This window comes from Haliotis rubra, unplaced genomic scaffold (assembly GCF_003918875.1).
Source record: "Haliotis rubra isolate DU_JTF1 unplaced genomic scaffold, ASM391887v1 Scf838, whole genome shotgun sequence".
NCBI classification, from domain to species: domain Eukaryota; kingdom Metazoa; phylum Mollusca; class Gastropoda; order Lepetellida; family Haliotidae; genus Haliotis; species Haliotis rubra.
Genome location: NW_025767566.1, coordinates 388,887 through 410,276, shown reverse-complemented (window position 1 = coordinate 410,276; position 21,390 = coordinate 388,887). Strand labels below are relative to the sequence as shown.

The following is a 21,390-nucleotide window of genomic DNA, read 5'->3' as shown; positions in this document are numbered from 1 at the left end:
TTACCTTTAGTAAACTGTGCTAAAAGGTGTCCTGTATACATTGCTTCTCATGCATACTGTATAAGCACACCTATATTTCAAGTTTAGACCAGACCAATTCTATTTCTTGTTTTACGTATCCTCCAGTTGTATTTTTCCAGAATACGAAAAGAAATAAAATTGAATTTTCCCGCTCAAAAATAAAATCCTAATGTTTTTATTGGTCAAAAATGTAAACTTACAAGAAATTCTTCTGAGGACAAAAATATGTAAAACAAGAAATACATTGGTCTGGCCTTATTGATAAAGAACATGGCACATAACCCAAGAATTGATTACCAAACACCAAATTCAGTTCCAACAGGGAAGACCTGCAGACAACCCACCACCCTGCTAAAAGACTGAGTATGGGTTTACACCACTTTTAGCAATATTCCAATATTATGGCGGAAGACACCAGAAATGGACTTGAAACATTGTACCGATGTGGGGAATCGAACCGGGCCTTCGGCATGATGAGAGAACACTTTAACCACTAGGCTACCCCCACCCCACCTAAAAGAGTAGAATTCACACTCTCTCTAATTTTCTAAAGTTACACACTCACCCAGAGAGAAAGAGAGAGAGAGAGGGGGAGAGAGAGAGAGAGAGAGCATAATTTTGTATACATGCACATGCACTTTGACTGTTATTCACATTGTACGTGCTTCTCCATAAAATCATCATCACTCGATCCCAGCCCAGCTATACATTATGAACGGTCCCTTGCAAATTTTCGATCGAACTTTTAACAAACATTTGAATATTGCTATATTTTCTTTAATATTTATAAATGGTAACTATGGAAGGAAATGCTGTTTTGTTATGTTGTAGGGGAAAATGCACTCTCATTACACGCTATTCATCTTTACACGACTCAGCAGAAGTAAAGACACTTCCGTGTTCAAGACAGAAGTAGTGCGTACAGAAACACGTATGACGTGGTCACATAAGCTCCACCCACTCATGTTTATTTATGATTTCTGTGCACTTAAGACCATTGTGCGTTTAAGGGCACAACATACGTTCTCTTTTCCGCATGGGAAAGCTAGATCTACATTCGCTTTTGCTCAGTGTATAGTTTTTGAGAAACTTGTTATAATGTTTTAAGAATCCTACGCAATGGCAGAGGGGAGATCAGATGCGGATGCTAGACGTCCAATTCAAAGCTTTGTTATCTTCGATACGGAGACAACCGGTCTCCCCAAAACAGGAACCGAAAATCACCGAGCTGTGTTTTCTAGGCGTCGGTCGAAAATACCTTGAAGGGTCAAAAGTGGCCGTGGGCCCGCGGGTGACGAACCAGCTGCTGTTGTGTGTCGACCCTCGTAAACGTCTAGAACCAGAGGCTGCGTCGATTACAGGTAACATGATTTTCTGTAGCGTCGAAGTTTTATTCACAGAACTTAACACAAGGTTTGTTAGTTTATCCACCTTTACAGGGGCCTCAGTCAACTCGTTTGGGCCTGAAGGGTTCGGGTGACGGCGGACACAGCCTGACAGAAGTTGTAAACAGAGTATCCCTGGTATGACTTGCCTTTCTTGACTCACCACCATGGTGCCCATTTACGTTTAGCCAATTCAAATCAAACAGATATTACATGGGTGAATATGGTGGAGATACATAGCAGTATCACGTGACCCACGTTTCGTTTCGCCCCAGCAGCTCTAACCGGTAGAGACGTGACCGGTTTCTCCACCTTTAACCCGACGTGTGACTTACACTTGTTGGAGAGCATTGCCAGAAAACAGGAATCCCTAGCCATCAATGTGTGGGTGGCGAATATAGAGAGTGAGTGAGTGAGTACGCCGTTTTTAGCAATATTCCAGCAATACCAGAAATGAGCTTTACACTTTGTATCGTTGTGGGAAATGTAGAACCGGGTCGACTGCGTCATGAGTGAGTGAGTTTAGTTTTACGCCGCAGTGAGCAATATTCCAGCTAAATGCCAGTTGTCTGTAAATAATCGAGCCTGGACCAGACAATCTAGTGATCAACAGCATGATCATCGATCTGCGCAATTGGGAACCGATGACATGTGTCAACCAAGTCAGCGAGCCTGACTACCCGATCCCGTTAGTCGCCTCTTACGACAAGCATGGGTTACTGAAGATCAGCAACCCAGATCTAACCCGGACCTTCACGGGTAGACTGCGTCATAAGCAAAGTTTTTAACCATTAGGCTGCCCCACCCCTCTCCTCGTTGATTCCATGAAGGCTAAAACATTTCCAAATGAACTCCCACAAAGTAAACAAGCAGCTAACTTTTGTATACGCATAAAATGTCACAGTTTGGTAGTTTGTTTGATATATTTTTAAAAGCATATTTAGTATGTGGGACCTACTGCCCTTTAACGAACATACCCAATTCTCATTGTGGAAATATTCATGGAAATGCAATGAAAAATTAAATTTCAAAATTCCGTGTATCAAACATGAATAAGTTTAAGATAATTTGTCAAATAGTGTCATGAGCAATAATTTTGTATTTATTTTAAGCTGAGGAATCGTAAGGGGTTTCTGTAGGAATGTATAGAACTTGAGTGTGAGTGTTGTAATTGTAGAATAATATAGTTTCGTGAAAATACTTACGAACGTCAAAATGAACACCACAACGGACTCTAACCCAAAGTACCTCGAAAATTGTCGTGTGTTACAACGAACATCTTCAATACATACGGATGACTAACTGGGCGGGAATCAGATGTGTCAATGCTACACCCAGACCTCGATCGTGGTTCGTTCCCCGGCGACGCCAAAACATGGTACATGTTACTCTGAATAGTTCTCGGCTTTAAGAGGTGAAAACAATGATCAACTCCAAATGATATGACCGTGTCTGAGAAGGATATCCCACTGGAACTGCAGCATGTCAGTCATTGGATTGTCTGAACCAGACTCCAGTTAATACAGACCGTCGTCTTGTAGCGAGAACCTTGCCGGTGCGGCGTTAAGCCCCATTCTTGTACAAAACTATTAAATATCTAATTAAACAGTTCACATACTTGATTTACATTACAATAGGTGTTAAATAAATCTTGCCAATATATATCATACATAAGTAACTTTAAACAACATGCAAAACAAAATAAAACACCAAAAGCCTCCATACGCTGGCTCTATAATAATTGGTTCAGGCCGGCACACGCACGCACGCACACACACACGCACACACACGAACCGTCGAGACAGACATAGTATCCAAGTCTGTTTTAAAGGCTGCATGGGCAAACGCGGCCTTCCCACTTACCCAACAACCCCTTTAATCCATTATTATGTTCCTCTTAAACAGTATCCGGGACCAAATGTGATAAAATATCAACCCTTTTAATCCCCCAGTAAGTTGGGTAAGTGGGAATGAGCCTACAAAACAGTTTCTATATTTGGGGCATATTTGTACGAATGGTGCCACAATGGTAGTTAATGAATATTTATATTTACTAAATCGAAAGTTCTCGTTATTTCAGTTATTTGGTACATTTACAAAACATTTTCTCCCCTCCCCTCCCCTCCTCCTCCCTCCCTCCTCCCTCCCTCCCTCTCTCTCTCTCTCTCTCTCTCTCTCTCTCTCTCTCTCTCTCTCTCTCTCTCTCTCTCTCTCTCTCTCTCTCTCTCTCCTCTCTCTCCCCTATCTCTATAGGTGCAATAACCTAGAACACCACGACTATCCACCCATCGCAGACCCTATTAGTGCTGACAATGATGAAAACAGATGCAATACTGCAGTTTTATTATGTTTCCAGGTCTGGACAATGAAACCTTGGCTGACCAGAAACCTTTCGACACAGATATGGTTCAGCTGATGTCAATCTTTCTCAGTCGTCTGCCGAAACCAGTGTGCCTCGTTGCACACAATGGCGACTGGTTTGACTACCCACTCCTTGTGTCCGAGCTGCGTCAAGTGAGCGGAAAGCTGCAGGGCGATCTCCTCTGTGTGGACAGCATCAAGGCATTCAAGACACTCGAAAATCAGGAAGCAGGCAATGGGCAAAGTCCGGCAAGTAATAGAGAAGTTCCTCAAGGTGATGCTGGGCGTTTGTCGTCGACACCGATTCCAAGGAAACCATCCTATAAATTGGAGGAAGTGTACAGGCGGTGCATTGGAGAAGCGCCCCCAATCTGTCATACAGCAGCAGACGATTGTTTGACCTTGCTCAAGGTCGTGAGAGATTTCTCTCCGGGGTTCTTGGAGTGGGCTGACAAAGAATCGAAATACTTTAGAAATATCCCTCCAATGTACTAATGTATATATGTCGTGATGAAACTTTAATGATAGATACGAGCAGGATTATCCCTCAAATTAAGCATGTTCTTAGGTTTTCTGTTATTTACGGAAATATTGGAATGTCATCATGCATTCCTCAAGGGCTGCGTTTTTGTTTCCCATAAATCTCTTGTTATTTACAATAAAGTAGCACACTGTAGTTTCATAATTTTGTCAATAGAATGTTCAGTTATGTCAATGTTTGTAAAAAGTCTTTTCTACAACTTATTCATGATTATTAGTATCAAGAAGCTCCAAATGCGGCATGTGGTGGTAAAAAACAGAGCCTCCTTTCACTAAGCACTAAGGTGATCGTAAGTCACTAAGGTAACCTTAGTGCAATGTTAAAGAATGGGAGTTAACCTTAGTTAAGGTTGATTCATGAAAGGAGACCCAGACCCACGGACACGACCTGTAACAGCTCTTTATCTGGCAGTGGTTACTGCAACGGGGACCCGTGAAGGTCCGGGTTAGAATTGGCCTTCAGTAACCCATGCTTGTCGTAAGAGGCGATGAACCGGATCGGGTGGTCAGGCTCGCTGTCACCGGTTCCCCATTGCGCAGATCGATGCTCATGCTGTTGATCACTGGAGAGTCTGGTCCAGACTCGATTATTAAAAGACCGCCGCCATATAGTTGGAATATTGCTGAGTGCGGCGAAAAACTAAACTCACTCACGCACTCACCGCAACAGGAGTACCTTGACTAGAAGTGATGGTATGGATCACCATAGGTTCCATTTCACCAACAATATAGCTACGGTATCATGTCCTTTACGGCTAGGACGGGATACCCGGGACGGGTGGGTAATGAGTTGGATCCGTGTACCCGTCTCAATACCTGGACCTATTGTGATCATGTGACTAGTAGCTTAAACAATGTCTATGCTATCATTTCATGATTTAAGGGTGGTAATGACTTTGAAGATTTAGACATAATTACAGCCACTTCTGTTTTAATATAATGCATAGTTAGGATATTGAAAAACTATTTTAGCCTCCGAGCTGAAGAATATATTGCCATTTCTTACAATTTTATATCAGGAATTAACATAACGGGTATCCGGGTAGGGTAGGGTAATAGGGGTGGGGTACCCCGGTAGAATATCTGGACCCGTCCCAGCCCTAATGCCCTTAGTGTGTACGTGCAGTTCTAATTTTTTGTTATACAAATACGTGAAATAATCGGTACATATCAAAAGAATGATGAAAACTCGAAAATTAAAAAATATACACATAATTGAAGTAACTATATTTTTCCGATTTAACAAGTAAGATATATAAGCTACCAAAGGTGGTACCATATGTGGGGAATCGAACCCGGGTCTTCGACATGACGAGCGAACGCTTTAACCACTAGACTACTCCACCACGCGTAGTAACGAGTCGAATAAACAAACTAAGGAAGTTGTAATATCGCGTATAGTCCTACAATTTGACCCCGAATCTGGGTCGCTCGCTGTTGGTGTCACGGCCAAGGTTATACTACACTAAATGAGAATCGCTTGCTCACTGAGCGAGATGCGTATGTAAACAAATGAAGAGATAAAGACATGTGACAGCTGTGATTGGATGAAATAGTGTAAGATGTTTATGTTTTTTAAAAGCATATCCAACCAGTAATTAAAACTGACCACAATTTTAAGTATTCAGTGCTGTGATTTCCATCACCATGACTTATGCTTATTGTGTGTACAGATATTTTCCAGTAGGTGACATTTGGTGCGGATCTGGGGTTGATGTGTTCCGCTTCCTGTGCTCGCAAAACGAGCCGGACAAGTTGGCCAGATAGTGTGTTTTTATGGTAGTTTAAAGGCCAGAGTGTACCCATGTGCACATGGAATGGCTGTTGATAGCCTGGATTATTTTTAAAAAAATATAAGGCTACTATAGAAGTCTATGGGAAAACATTTGGTGTTGTGTAACCTGTAGGGTTCGAGCACTTTTCAGTAATTCATACTTTACATGATTTCCTGTGTTTATTTCACCATGGAAACATGTTAGCATTAATGTAGAGGCAAATTTAAAGGTACTGGGAGTAAAGATAGGGCTGTTTTGAGTTAAATTGATTGTTTTAGTGTGCAGAATATGAACGTTGCTTCGTTTTGTGGTCGAACAGTGGGAAAAGACCCTCACGGTGAGTCTTACCATCAAGTAGTGGTTCCCTGGCTTCTAAATTTGTTGAAACTGATGAATTTGACAACAAATTAGGTTAAAATCACCACTGCCACAACAATGTGAGTGTCTAAGTTCATCTCCTGAGGGTCAATTTGAAGTCAAATGATAAGAATATCATGAAATTGTTCACTGCTGACAGCAGAACATGTCACAAACCCTTGTTTTAAATGCAAACAGTGTAGCATATGATCAATTCTTTCTGCCTGTCCCCCTTTGAATATGCAACGACCTAATTTTCTTTTCCTTTTTAAAAATATACCCCTTTTTCACCCATAGGACTTTCAAAATGAATTTCTGTTTTATTAACAACTGTCTCATTGCTGTTATAGATTTTTATGATTTGACATTTAATGTAATCTCAACACTATTTTCAGCTTGTAGAATGCCTGTTGGTGAATGGGGAGGTGTATCTTCACAAATACAGCAGAAAGAAGCCTTCACATCCAATGTGGTATTTCGACATGCCGGCCGAAGTCTGTTGTTGGCAGTGTCTAATCAAGCATACTCCCTTTGCTTCGATATGCTTCACCGCCTTGTAGAAGTTGCAGTACTTGGACATGTAGGTACATATAGTACATTTAAGTGTCCCAGTCCAGTTAAGGCACCAAAATGTCTCACTACCAAATTCCATCACTCGGTCATCCTCATACATCAGAAATTTCTGACAGTGTCCCCTTAATGCCTCAGTGTGTAGTATTTCAGCTTCCCAGACATGAAATAAGGGCTGTACATCAATCCCAGAAGCTGCTTAGATGTAAATAATAACAACTGACCCTTGTGGAATGTAATATTATGGGTCTGAATTCACATTTTATTGACATGAGAGTGTTCGATATCTTAAAATTATCTCCCCTGTTTACCCAAATACATTGTGTCTTTCTCTAACCCAGTAACCCATAAATTACTGCAGAGAAGCTCTGTTTTAGCTGATATTGTCAAATACTGTTAATTGTAATTAAAAATATTCAGTTTAGGGCAGGGGGTAACCAATAAATTTCCAAAGTTATGTGGATTTTTTTCACTTTGTTCCCTCTAAACTGGCTTATACATGAAATTGGCAAGTGTAACAGCCTCAAAACAATACACAGTCAATAGTTTTGAATTTCTGGAAGTATTTCAAAGTCTTAGCTTGATGAATCAATAGATTCAAATGTAAGTTCTTATCATGCTGTGGTCTAAAAAAGTGATTTCATCTGTTGAAAGGGTCATTTGCCTTGATCGACTAACAGGCGGCAGGGTACTGTGGTCAGTGTTTCAGACTGCTAGGCATAATCCAACCCCTCACTTATTACATTCTGGCAAAGTTCATCATCCAGCCTTACATATGTCAGGATGTTAAAGCTGCTTAATGTTAAACCTGTCCAATTTCTGGCCTGAATTCAATGATTTTTGTCGTTCAAAATATAGTTTGGATTGATATGATCAAGGCAGTCCCAGTCATGCATGGAATTAACCCATGGCCCCTTTTTTGTGAAATAAGAGTAAACTCCCATGGTATATGTATGATTTAAAAACTTTCTCTATTAATGCAGAAGTGCATTTTGTATAGCTTTGGTGAAATAGACATGATATAACTCTTACAGCTCTGTCAGTGCAGCAAATCCATAGATTCTTGTGCCATATAGATATGTTGGACAGGAAAAGTATTGAAGCTTCATGCAGTTTTATATTTTTCTGAGAAGTTGCATGTATATACAGTACATAAGTCACAGATTTGCCTAGGGCAAATGTTTCTAAATTTTCCTACAGGTTATACTACACTAAATGAGAATCGCTTGCTCACTGAGCGAGATGCGTATGTAAACAAATGAAGAGATAAAGACATGTGACAGCTGTGATTGGATGAAATAGTGTAAGATGTTTATGTTTTTTTAAAAGCATATCCAACCAGTAATTAAAACTGACCACAATTTTAAGTGTTCAGTGCTGTGATTTCCATCACCATGACTTATGCTTATTGTGTGTACAGATATTTTCCAGTAGGTGACATTTGGTGCGGATCTGGGGTTGATGTGTTCCGCTTCCTGTGCTCGCAAAACGAGCCGGACAAGTTGGCCAGATAGTGTGTTTTATGGTAGTTTAAAGGCCAGAGTGTACCCATGTGCACATGGAATGGCTGTTGATAGCCTGGATTATTTTTTAAAAATATAAGGCTACTATAGAAGTCTATGGAAAACATTTGGTGTTGTGTAACCCCAAGAGCAAAGTAAAATTGTGAGAAACAAAATGGCGCATACGTTCAATGCGGGAATAGAGCTAACCTTCACAGATGACAACATTGCTATTTTACGAATGCGAAATGGCGAAAACAGAATTGACAGAACTTTCACGGAGGCTTTTAACAAGGCGCTGGACACAGTAGAAAGGTATGACACCAGTGGTCCGGGAGTAAGGACACTTACAATTTTCAAACATCGACCTACCGCTTGTCTAGTCTTTAGCTATTTTTAGCATCGCCATTGAAACTGGGGAAATTACGGAAGCGCTGAAGGGACCTCATGAAATAAAAAATATATCTTGAGCGCACATGCAAGTTAATATCTTGAGCGCTCAAGTTAGTTATCTTGAGGCACAAGTTAATATATTAAGCGCTCAAGTTAATATCTTGAGCACACAGTTGTTATTTATCTTGAGCACACAAGTTACTTATCTTGAGCGCTCAAGTTAATATCTTGAGCGCACAAGTTACTATCTTGAGCGCTCAACTTCGTGTTTAGCATCTAATGGCATTAATGGAACGCATATTTGCTTGACTGCTGGCTAAAATGTACAAACTTATATCCTTTTGGAAGATTTCAAACGATGCAAAGTCGGAGTTAACTATATTATAGGTGTTAGTGAAGAGACTATGTAAAAGTATGCAAATTTATCATGAACATTGATAATGTTTCTGTAAACATTCATTGTCTCTTTGTCACAATGCGAGATAAAACAAAGGTGGTGTTGAAATAAATATAATTTATTTCCAAAACAAAATGAAATGGAAAATCAAGAAAAGTTCAAATATTCAGCTTGCACACCCCTTTCTCACCTCAAATACATTCATCCAAACATCTCAGTCATATATCACTCAAATACACCTTCAGTACATCACTCAAATACACACTCAGTACTCCATTACACCAGCGGTACCCAATACACTCATACTCCTATACACAATACACAAATCAAATATAGGCATACAAATGAAACATTTACAAAATGTAATATTCCCGTCCATATCTATTTGACGATCGGCTCCTATACAGGAAGTTGCACAGATTAATGGTATGTACAGTTCACGTCCTCACGAACACGGTCACACCCTGTCTGACGATACCCTGAGGCTACCCTGCCCTCCATACTTGTCACTGGACAACGTCCGGTCACAACACTGGTGAGAGGCACTGGTGAGAGGCATCGCTTAGCTGGTCAGCATACTTGAGTTGACCCGCCACACTCAACCGGCAATACCTTTGAGGCTACCCTGCCCTCCATACTTGGCACTGGACAACGTCCGGTCACAACACTGGTGAGAGGCACTGGTGAGAGGCATTACTTCGCTGGTCAGCATACTTGGTGTTGACCCGCCACACTCAACTAGCCAGCACACAGGCCGTCAAGCCAATACGGCCCCGACAGCCATGATAATTTTCCTGGCTCAGCTTTCACACCGTCGCTCCGCTCTATCATATCACGACTGCACCCGTCACATCAAACCGTCCACTTTTATGACTAAGTCGCAGAAACTGCCTGCTTTTCACGTGCAATCTCACTTCGCACACAGCCCAACTGCACGTACACTCACTCAACCGACACATACAGTTCAACCACACTATAAGAAACATCCAACGTATATACAGCTCAACCACATGTGATCTTGACACACCTCCCATCCTTGATAATTATTTGCAAAATAATTATATACACTAGGACAGATCACATTGGAGTTTTGAATACAGGAAAATAAACTCACGGTGGACACCCGCTCATGAGATCGGCCCCGACATTCTCCACACCCTTCACCGCTCTGATACAGAATCTGTACGGCTGCAAAGCTAAGGCCCACCTCATAACTCGCCCGTTTGCCAACTTAGCCTTGGTCATCCACACTAGAGGCTGGTGATCTGTCTCTAACAGAAATTCCCCTCCCATACAAAAAATCGGCTCAATTTCTGTACACCCCACACAATAGCCAAACACTCTTTCTCAATGGTAGAATATGCCTTCTCTCGGTCCAGCAACTTCCGACTGACATACATAATGGAAACTTCTCACCCTCATGTTCTTGTAATAGCACTGCTCCAATGCCAACATCTGATGCATCTGTCCGCAACAGAAATGTCTTTCCAAATCCGGCAACTTTTAGAATTGGTGCACTTACCATGAGCTTCTTCAACGTCTGGAATGCCTGTTCCTGACTATCAGTCCAAACAACAACATTAGGCTTACCCTTCTTTGTCAAATCTGTCAATGGAACTGCAATGGCTGCAAAGTTTAGGAATAAACCGCCTGTAGTAACCAGTTAAACCAATCAAAGATCTCACCTGTTTCTTTTGTGGTTGGTCGTGACAATTCCAAAATTGCTGCTAACTTCTTTACTGTCAGGAGAAATATTACCTTGACCGACAATATGTCCCAGGAATGGTATAGTATGGTACCCCAATCATCACTTTTGAGGGTCTGGCAGTGATATTGTACTGACGTAAACGACTGAAAATAGCTCTCAGACTTACCATGTGATCTGCCCATCTATCAGTTCCTTCAATCAGATCATCAATGTAACTGTCTACATGATCTACCCTCTAAGGACTTTCTCCTCATTAACCTTGTGAAGACTGCTGAAGCATTAACCATACCAAACGGCATAACTGTCCACTGGTATAGCCCATCTGGAGTGATAAACGCTGTATATGCCTTACTTTCCTCCTCTCCATCGGAATCTGCCAATAAGCTTTACTGATATCAAACTTTAGACAGATACTGACACTTACTAAGCCTTGCAAAGAGACTTTCTGCCAAAGTGACTGGTTCTGAATCAAAAACCGTGATACGATTAATGGCTCTGTAATCTGAACAAAATCTGTAACTACTACCATTTGGTTTCTTCACTAGCACAATTGAGAAGCATAAGGTGAATCTGAAGGTTCAATAACACCTAAGTCCAACATAGTCTGTATCTCTGCTGCAACGGTCTCTCTCTATATGATGAGGTAATGGATAAGGACGTGACCTAACTGGATCTGAAGAAGTCAACCTGTCCTTATATTCCATACAGTTGGTCCTCCCCGGCAAATCTGTCAAAACATCTGAAAATTCTGCCAACAACTCCCTAACGTCTGTCTTCTGCAGCCATCCGACAAATCTTGAGAAATGTTCACATCAAGATAAGTTTCCTTAGCCTTCAAAGGTGGAGAAACAATCTCAGGCAAATCCCCTTCTACATCTTGACTCCACATTGTCATCTCCCACCTCAACAATGCCTGTACAAACATACTGTGGTAAACTCACACTCACATCACTGACCACTGTACTACAGCTACTAGATTCCCTGTCAATATACTTTGAGTAGTTAGCATGATAAGTCTTCAACTTATCCCCAACTCTAACGCGATAATTGTCAGAACCAAAACTCCTCCTCTATCACAAAAGGACCTTTCCATTGTAAACAATAACTTGTTGTGATTGGTAGGTAACAGAATTAACACCTTATCACCCGCTTTCATCTGGCGTACCTTCACCTTGCGATTGAAATGCTTCCTGTACCTGCCTGATGCCTTAACCAAAGATTGATGAGCTACCTCAATTGTCTCCTCTAACCTATTCTGTAAGTCCAACACATACTCATAGGTTGTCCTAGTCTCTGGATCTGGAATATCTTTTGTCCACAATTCCTCAACACCTGAACAGGCCCTCTCACTTTCCTGCCATACAACAACTCGAATGGAGAAAATCCTAGACTTTCCTGAGGTACTTCCCTGTAAGCAAAAGCAAAGCTGATAAATAACGATCCCAATCAGTTGGTTTCTCAGCACTTAGCCGCTTTAACATCAACTTCAGAGTGCCATTAAACCTCCCTCAACTAACCCATTACACATAGGATGGTATGGAGTGGTGGTTAACTGCTTGAGGGACAATAATCTACTAACCTCCTTCATGACTGATGACGTAAATTGAGCACCCATATCAGACAACATCTCCCTTGGGGACACTCTACCTGACTAAATATCTCCAAAAGAGCTCTCTGCAACATACTCAGTTTCTATCCTCGGAAGAGCTACAGCTTCAGGATACCTAGTCGCATAGTCAACAACTGTTAGGATGTACCGATTGCCTCTATCAGTTACTGGATATAAAGGACCAATCAAGTCTACGGCTATCCTTTCTGAAAGGTGTAGAAATTAATGGCATCTGACCTAAAAGGAACCTTGCCAACCTTCCCTTTGGAATCGTACGCTGACAAACATCACAAGACAAACAGTGCCTCCTAACATCACCTTGCACACCTGGCCAATAAAATTGTGAAATAACCCTGTCCAGCGTTTTTCTCACACCCATGTGACCACCCATCAAAGATTCATGACACACTTTCATAAACCTCTGACCTCAACTCTGTAGGAACAACAGCCTGAACAACAGCCAAACCATCATGACTCACATACTCACGATACAACATCTCATTCTCACTGAAATATCGTGACACACCCTTCTCCGTCATCTTCTGTCTACCATCTTGCACCAACTTCCGACTTTGTCTAACCCAGAATCCTCCTTCTGTTTCTGAATAAACTCTAGCCTACTCAAGGAAATGCCAACAGACTGAAATGCTTTCATTGGTTTCATACCTTGCTCCCTAACCTTCCTCTGACGCCTAGTCTCTACAGCACCAACAGCTTCAACAACCTCTACTACTCTCTTCAGGTAATGGATCCTCAGGAGCCCTTGCACCTGGAATATTCCCTAACATAACATCAAACAAAGGAGTCTCCAAACATGCTGCCTTAACTGTGCCCTTGTAAAATGGTGAATCTATAGGAACCCATGCTACTGGTACAGTACAAAACCCTACCATCACCCATGGTACAGTTATATGAAGCTCACCTTCCACAAAGCAATCCTCATCCACAAGAGATCTCTTTGACAACAACTCCATTACAGCCAGAATCACGCAAGACATTCACTGAATGGCCACACAATTTACCAACACGCACTGGCATAGTCCCACACATACCACACATCGTACCTGACGTTGTACCTGACGTCACTAGAGCGTCATCCTCACCTTGAATGATCTGTAACACTAGTATCACTTCCTTCCACACCTTGAGAATCTATCTCACTCTTTTCTCTCCTACTTCTACAACTGGCTCACTGGACACATCACTGACACTCTCAATGACAACACTACCAGCACCTGTATTGCCCTTTAAGTTTGACTTCCACTTAGAACAAGAAGATATATGTCCCAAATCACCACAGCCATAACATTTCCGCTCATGTATCGGCACAAACGTTCTGGAATCCCTCTTTCTCACTCTGTACTGACTTCTTCACCTGACTATCTGAGCCCCTTCTTGAACCTATCACCACCCCTGACTAACTGGATGAACAGATCTTACCCTGTAACACCCTCCCTAGCCTCCACAAAATGTTCCTGCTAACCTAGCCATTTCCCAACAGACTCTTGGCTTCCTCTCCTTCAAGAAAATACAAAGGCCTGTACTAACACCTCATGCAAGAGCTGCTCCCTCAACAACAAATCTCTAATTCCCTCCCAAGTCCTAGCACTGCCACTAAGATCTACCCACCTATCAAAATAACCCTAACTCTAACTAAGAACTGAGTAAAAGTCTCACCCATCTCTATCCGAGCTGTCCTGAACTTCTGTCGGAACCCTTCCTCAGTCATCTCATACCGCTTCAGCAATGCTTGCTTTACTCTCCTTGTAGACCTCCACCTTGTCGGGGTCTAATCGAGAGTAAACGTCAAGTGCCTTTACCCTTCAATAAGGTGTTGAGAAAGGTTGCCCACTGAACCTCTCTGGCCATGCCTGTGACTTGGCTACACGCTCAAACCTTTTGTAAATAAGCATCGATGTTATCTCTCTGGTCATCAAAAGGTGGCATCTTAGGCACATAAGTAACAGATGGTGGCTTACCTTCCTGCTTTATACCTTCACCTACAGTACCCTTTCTCCCCTCTAACTGCAGCTTCTTTCTCCTCTAAGTCTAACTTCATGCCTCTAACTTCATAACCCTTTTCCTTTTCCTTTCTTTGTCCTCATTCTCCAATCTAAGTTTCTCTATCTCTAGTTTCTTCATCTCCCGAACCCTTTCCCGGTCATCCTGTTCTAATCTATCCTTCTCCCTCTCTCTCTAAATCTGTCTGTTCCCTTTACAAACTGCTGTAAATTCTCCCCTGTATAACCTAACTCCTTGCCCACCTTTACATATACCCACTAAATCCATAGTGAAACTAAGCAAAGCATCTACAGGTAAAAATGTATACTATCTAATACAAGGTAAGGTTTGAACAAAGGGACCCGTTATACCTCAGCACCCTACAGCCACTAGTACCAAGCAATGAAAATGTGAAGGAAACCAGGCGCACGACACCCAATATACGAGCGTACCACACTCATACGAAAAGTAATTTGAAATTACTAAATGGACCTACATATCTCACATGTGACAAAACAACAAATCCCACCGCTGCCACCAAAATGTCACAATGCGAGATAAAACAAAGGTGGTGTTGAAATAAATATAATTTATTTCAAAACAAAATGAAATGGAAAATCAAGAAAAGTTCAAATATTCAGCTTGCACACCCTTTCTCACTCACCACAAATACATTCATCCAAACATCTCAGTCATATATCACTCAAATACACCTTCAGTACATCACTCAAATACACACTCAGTACTCCATTACACCAGCGGTACCCAATACACTCATACTCCTATACACAATACACAAATCAAATATAGGCATACAAATGAAACATTTACAAAAATGTAATATTCCAGTCCATATCTATTTGACGATCGGCTCCCTATACAGGAGGTTGCACAGATTAATGGTATGTACAGTTCACGTCCTCACGAACACGGTCACACCCTGTCTGACGATACCCTGAGGCTACCCTGCCCTCCATACTTGTCACTGGACAACGTCCGGTCACAACACTGGTGAGAGGCACTGGTGAGAGGCATCGCTTAGCTGGTCAGCATACTTGGAGTTGACCCGCCACACTCAACCGGCAATACCTTGAGGCTACCCTGCCCTCCATACTTGGCACTGGACAACGTCCGGTCACAACACTGGTGAGAGGCACTGGTGAGAGGCATTACTTCGCTGGTCAGCATACTTGGTGTTGACCTGCCACACTCAACTAGCCAGCACACAGGCCGTCAAGCCAATACGGCCCCGACAGCCATGATAATTTTCCTGGCTCAGCTTTCACACCGTCGCTCCGCTCTATCATATCACGACTGCACCCGTCACATCAAACCGTCCACTTTTATGACTAAGTCGCAGAAACTGCCTGCTTTTCACGTGCAATCTCACTTCGCACACAGCCCAACTGCACGTACACTCACTCAACCGACACATACAGTTCAACCACACTATAAGAAACATCCAACGTATATACAGCTCAACCACATGTGATCTTGACAGTCTTTATGTTTGTCAATACTATTCTTTGTATCTGATTTTACTTCACTTTTTGCTTTATTACATAAAGCAGGCCTAGGTATGTGTAATGTCATAATAAGAATTCAAAACATAAACATGAGTAGGAGTTTTTGCAGGGATGAATAGTGGTTTTACTTACTTTTGTATTGGTACATAGTATTATGAACACTAGCGTAAAAGCTTGGATAACTTGTTTTGTGCTACGGCTTTATTATGTATATAAAATATTACATGACCATGACAAATGTAAACATTGAGTGTTATACTTAGTTATCTTAATTATAAAACTAATGTCTGATGTATTGGAAGTAAAGTCGAGCACTTTCAGGGAACTATAGTCTGTAGTCTTGGTTTGCATGTATCAGTAATGTTTCATAACGTGGGTACAATGGCAGTTTAACTCTGTAGAATATCATATAAAACCCGCCTGATTTATTGATCCATTAGTATGTGCATATGTAGCATATATACCGACTTTATTTCTTACTAAAATACCATGTTCCCGTTTTACTTCCTCCGTTTCAATCCCTTATGTATACGTATGTGTGTTGTAGTGTATTTAACATGTTTTAACAACACAGAAAGTTGAAGAATAAACACGTAGATGAAGACAGTGTCCTGAGCGAAATTCAACACCATCCGGGTCCAACAACGACCGTACAGTATCCTGTTTCACGATTAAACCTCATTGGATACATTTTTTGATGCATCAACGATAACCATGTCTTTGTTCAGATCGTCGAAGTTGTCCGCAATAAAGTATGTAACATCAGCGGGGTGGGGGTGGTGGTGGTGTGTGGGGGTAGCCTCGTGGTTAAAGCGTCCGCTCGTCACGCCTGGGTTCGATTCCCCACATGGGCACAATGTGTGCAGCCCAATTCTCGTGTTCCCCACCGTGATATTGCTGGAATATTGCTAAAAGTGGGTGTAAACCGTACTCACTCACTCACTGTAACATCAGCAAATCTGGTATCTTGCGCGAAAGAGGGACATACACCTCAGAATACGCTTCAAGTGGCGTACTATACTATACCATGAATTTTTGACAAGAAGATGTATTGTATCTTTGTATTGGAACCCAAGACTGAAATAAGCATGAATCAGCTCGCGTTTCCGTTCCTCCTTGCTTCCACATGAACTGCTTATGGAGCAGTGTATCTCTCAAGATACTAAGATGAGCGCTCAACATGCTAACGTGTGCGCTCAAGATGATATACTAATTGTGCGCTCAAGATATTAACTTGTGCGCTCAAGATATTAACTTGTGCGCTCAATATACTCAAGATAAGCTTGTGCGCTCAAGTATACTAACTTGTGCGCTCAAGATACTAATTATATTTGCCTCAAGAGGTCCCTTAATGCGCTACTAACCGTAGATAAAAATTTCATGGAACAAATGGAACAAATATCTCATTTGGTATTTTTAGTCGACTCATTCCGACAAGACTCGAAAGAGCTCTGGTATTCAATGACATGATTGGTGTTTTCACTAAACGTGGAAATGCATAACTAATAACGGAGCTCGGGTGGTCATGCAGCCCCGGTGACTCGGCTGGGACTCTGGATCAGAGTAGGTCTCAGTGAGTGAGTGGAGTGAATGGAGTGAGTTGGGGTTTACGCCACTTTTAGCTATATTTCAGCAATATCACGGCGTTGGACACCAGAAATGGGCTTCACACATTGTACCCAAGTGGGGAAATCGCACCGGGTCTTCGGCGTGACGAGCGAATACGTCTCCGTGGGGATCGGGTGGTCAGCCCTGATGACTCGGCTGGGATTCTTGGTCAGAGAAGGTCCCAGTGGGATCAGGTGGTCAGCCCTGATGACTCGGCTGGGATTCTTGATCAGAGGTCTCAGTGGGGATCAGGTGGTCAGCCCTGATGACTCGGAGCTGGGATTCTTGATCAGAGAAGGTCCCAGTGGGGATCAGGTGGTCAGCCCTGATGACTCGGCTGGGATTCTTTATCAGAGGTCTCAGTGGGCATCGCGGGTGGTCAGCCCCAGCGACTCAGCTGAGAGTCCAAATATGTTTCAGAGACCCATGCTTGTATAAGGCTAAGTCAGGACCGGGTTGTCCGCCGCGAAGTCTTTGCCAACCTAAACGGAACGTGTGACGTTGACGGTAGTGGCATGCATGCTGCTCATTTAACCAACAAAGATTCGAACATTCACAGGCCACTACAATGAGATACTTTACCCTAGTTTAACATAGATACCCAACTCAAAGCCGATCAGTATTTGTTTTAAGTGCAGAACGCCAGACAGCGTAACCTCAGGTAAATCTCCAGAAGTAATGCCTCGCAAAACACGATTTAGTCATAAGTATGTATTGCAGATGATCCTTTTCAAGAGTGGACAGTTATCGAGGCTTTTTAATGAAATGAAGTATTTTGGAGTATTGTATTGTTCATTTTGACGTTCGTATTTTTACGAAACTAAACTAACGGGAAAAAGAAACTAAGTCGAAATTACTGATATTACAAAACGACAAATCACCACTGTGAAAAAATAAAGTGGATTTTAATAAAGGTGTATGTTCTACCTGAACACCTGGCAACATACATATATTCTACAATTACCTGAACACCTGGTTCTATTCATTCCCGGGGAATCACTTTAACTCCAGGGTGAACAATTACCACAAATGGGCTTCACACATTGTACCCATGCATGTGCGGAATCAGACCTCATCAAAAATAGGTCTTAATTTGGCTTAAACACCTCAAACTGACGAGCGACCGCTTAACCATGTTTAGGGGTATCTACCTCACTTCCCAACCGGAATCGTCACGGATATGTAAAGATGCTCCAGGGTAACCATAAATGTATCCATGAATAATGTAAATATAAATTGTATTGTTTAACCACAGAGGTACCTCACCTCACCTCCCAACCGGAATCCCGGAATGTCGGGCCCCTGATAACTACTGCAGAAGGGAAGTTTTCACAGCAATGGCCTGAACTTGGACTTCTGCAGAAGTCACAGCAAGGAGCGCTACGTGTTCGGTGAGCTGTGTAGAGCTGTCTGTTGACGTTCCCAGTGGTCACTGTCGCAGCTATTAATGGTAAGCACTTACTTCAGTGTTCTTCTTCAATATTCCACCTATTTTCAACGTAATGTGACCGTGAAGATTAGGGTTAGAATTGGTCTTCAGTAACCCATGCTTGTCGTAAGGGGCGACTAACGGCATTGAACGGTCAGGCCCGCTGACTTAATTGGTTGACACAAGTCATCGTATAACACTTACGTAGATCGATGTTCATATTGATGATCACTGGAGTGTCTGGTCCAAACTAGATGATTATTTACAGACCTGGAGTGCGGCGTTAAATAAAGAAATATTTCATCACTATCCGTGCTGCATCTAACTTCATGTAAGTACTGTTCGTGCGTTTTTCTCGATTGTTTAATCATTGTAACCAGACATGTTCGTAATGTTTTATTCAATGCCTTACCGAGCAATTTTTCTACGAAATGGGGATACGATGACATGCATCTGCAGAGTTAGCGAACCTGACCAGTCCAACACATGCGTTGCTGAAGACCACTTCTAATCTGGATCTTCACGGGTCACACATCCATAATACCCGTGCTTGGGAGTAACATATTAATCAGTGTAAAGATTGCACTGCAATATTTAGGCCAGTGTACTGTTTAGTGGGGGTTTTTTCGTTTCTAGAGTATTGCATTAATGGAAACTCTGCATTACATAGCCTATATTTGATTATGTCTGTACGTGACTGTGTAACACTGAAATTGACACCCAATATTCCATGAAAAATAAGTAGTCGACCCTCAAAATAGATGTTGCATTACTATCTTGTTCTGTTTTAATCGCTGAAATTTTCCAAGTATGCGCGCATGATGTCTTCCATGTTTCCCTGAAGGTCACGCATTTGCTGGCGGAGCCCTGTTGGCGTTGAATCAGGACTTCCAGGTCATGCAGACCAAGCGAGGCTGGATCTCACTGAACGAGGTCTTCATCAATGCACCACTTGGTCAAAGCATGCCATTGGTCAGGTACATGAGTATCCGTTTTTGTTAGTGCTTGAATATGATATGTATCTGAAAATACAACGATTTAACAACGATCATATAATCATGTGCTGATAGATATTAAACAGAAATCGATGATCAATACACATCTTTCGAATGCACAGTGTGATGTATGTTATTTTACTATTATTTATGTTAATCCAAATAATAAATCCAGATGAGAAAAATATATAATAAAATTTATGATTATCAGCAACGACAGCTGTATTCAGATGTATCTATGTACCCAGAGTGAGCCACGACAGCTGTATTCAGCAGATGCATCTATGTACCCAGAGTGAGCCACGACAGCTGTATTCAGCAGATGTATGTATGTACCCAGAGTGAGCAACGACAGCTGTATTCAGCAGATGCATCTATGTACCCAGAGTGAGCCACGACAGCTGTATTCAGCAGATGTATGTATGTACCCAGAGTGAGCCACGACAGCTGTATTCAGCAGATGCATCTATGTACCCAGAGTGAGCTACGACAGCTGTATTCAGCAGATGTATCTATGTACCCAGAGTGAGCAACGACAGCTGTATTCAGATGTATCTATGTACCCAGAGTGAGCCACGACAGCTTTATTCAGCAGATGTATCTATGTACCCAGAGTGAGCAACGACAGCTCTATTCAGCAGATGTATCTATGTACCCAGAGCGAGCAACGACAGCTCTATTCAGCAGATGTATCTATGTACCCAGAGCGAGCAACGACAGCTCTATTCAGCAGATGTATCTATGTACCCAGAGTGAGCCACGACAGCTGTATTTAGCAGATGTATCTATGTACCCAGAGTGAGCAACCAGACAGTTCTTGTTTTACATTGTTAGGGCAAATTTGCAGCAGTCTCTCAATAAGAGTAATTCTATCTTTCTTCAGTACCTGCCGACAAAGGGGTGAGTTAAGATTTAAAGTCACATCGGCAATATTTCAGCCATATCGGCCGACAAAGGAAAGAAATACAATATGTATGCATTATTCCCCAGAAGGATGTATGCTTAGGGCTCCAGTTGTTGCACCTTAGCCTGTCTAACAGTCCCTGAACCATATTATTTTCCATTAGCCCAGCCCTTTCTGCAATGCTGGAGCCCAAGATTCTGAATCTCCTATCATACTGGGGCTTCTTTTCAATTTCAAAGGAATTGTTTGTTTCTGTCAAAATCATGTACTGACTGACTGACTGAGTTTGTGGTTTTAGCAATATTCCAG

General features: G+C 42.0%; 2 protein-coding genes across 2 annotated transcripts; both read left to right on the top strand.

Moving 5' to 3' along the window:
* Positions 1-1,073: 1,073 nt before the first annotated feature.
* Positions 1,074-4,443, top strand: LOC124262433 (three-prime repair exonuclease 1-like). Its single transcript, XM_046696921.1, is given in 3 exon segments — positions 1,074-1,233; positions 1,235-1,382; positions 3,763-4,443. Coding segments are annotated over 3 exon segments (741 nt in total). The 5' UTR covers positions 1,074-1,140; the 3' UTR covers positions 4,263-4,443.
* Positions 4,444-4,929: 486 nt separating this feature from the next.
* Positions 4,930-20,706, top strand: LOC124262425. The gene is made up of 5 exons (XM_046696913.1): positions 4,930-5,761; positions 8,661-8,848; positions 19,158-19,203; positions 20,027-20,159; positions 20,610-20,706. The coding sequence occupies exons 2-5, from the start codon at positions 8,687-8,689 to the stop codon at positions 20,704-20,706; spliced, it is 438 nt and encodes a 145-aa protein (XP_046552869.1). The 5' UTR covers positions 4,930-5,761; positions 8,661-8,686.
* Positions 20,707-21,390: the final 684 nt, after the last annotated feature.

What these genes read in the sequence shown, in the direction of transcription:
- LOC124262425 (XM_046696913.1), top strand. Translation starts at nt 8,687, where the DNA reads ATGGCGCATACGTTCAATGCGGGAATAGAGCTAACCTTCACAGATGAC. An exon ending in ATGACACCAGTGGTCCGGGA is followed by an intron (nt 8,849 to 19,157) that starts GTAAGGACACTT and finishes TGAGCTGTGTAG; the next exon opens with AGCTGTCTGTTGACGTTCCC. An exon ending in CAAAGCATGCCATTGGTCAG is followed by an intron (nt 20,160 to 20,609) that starts GTACATGAGTAT and finishes GTATGTACCCAG; the next exon opens with AGTGAGCCACGACAGCTGTA.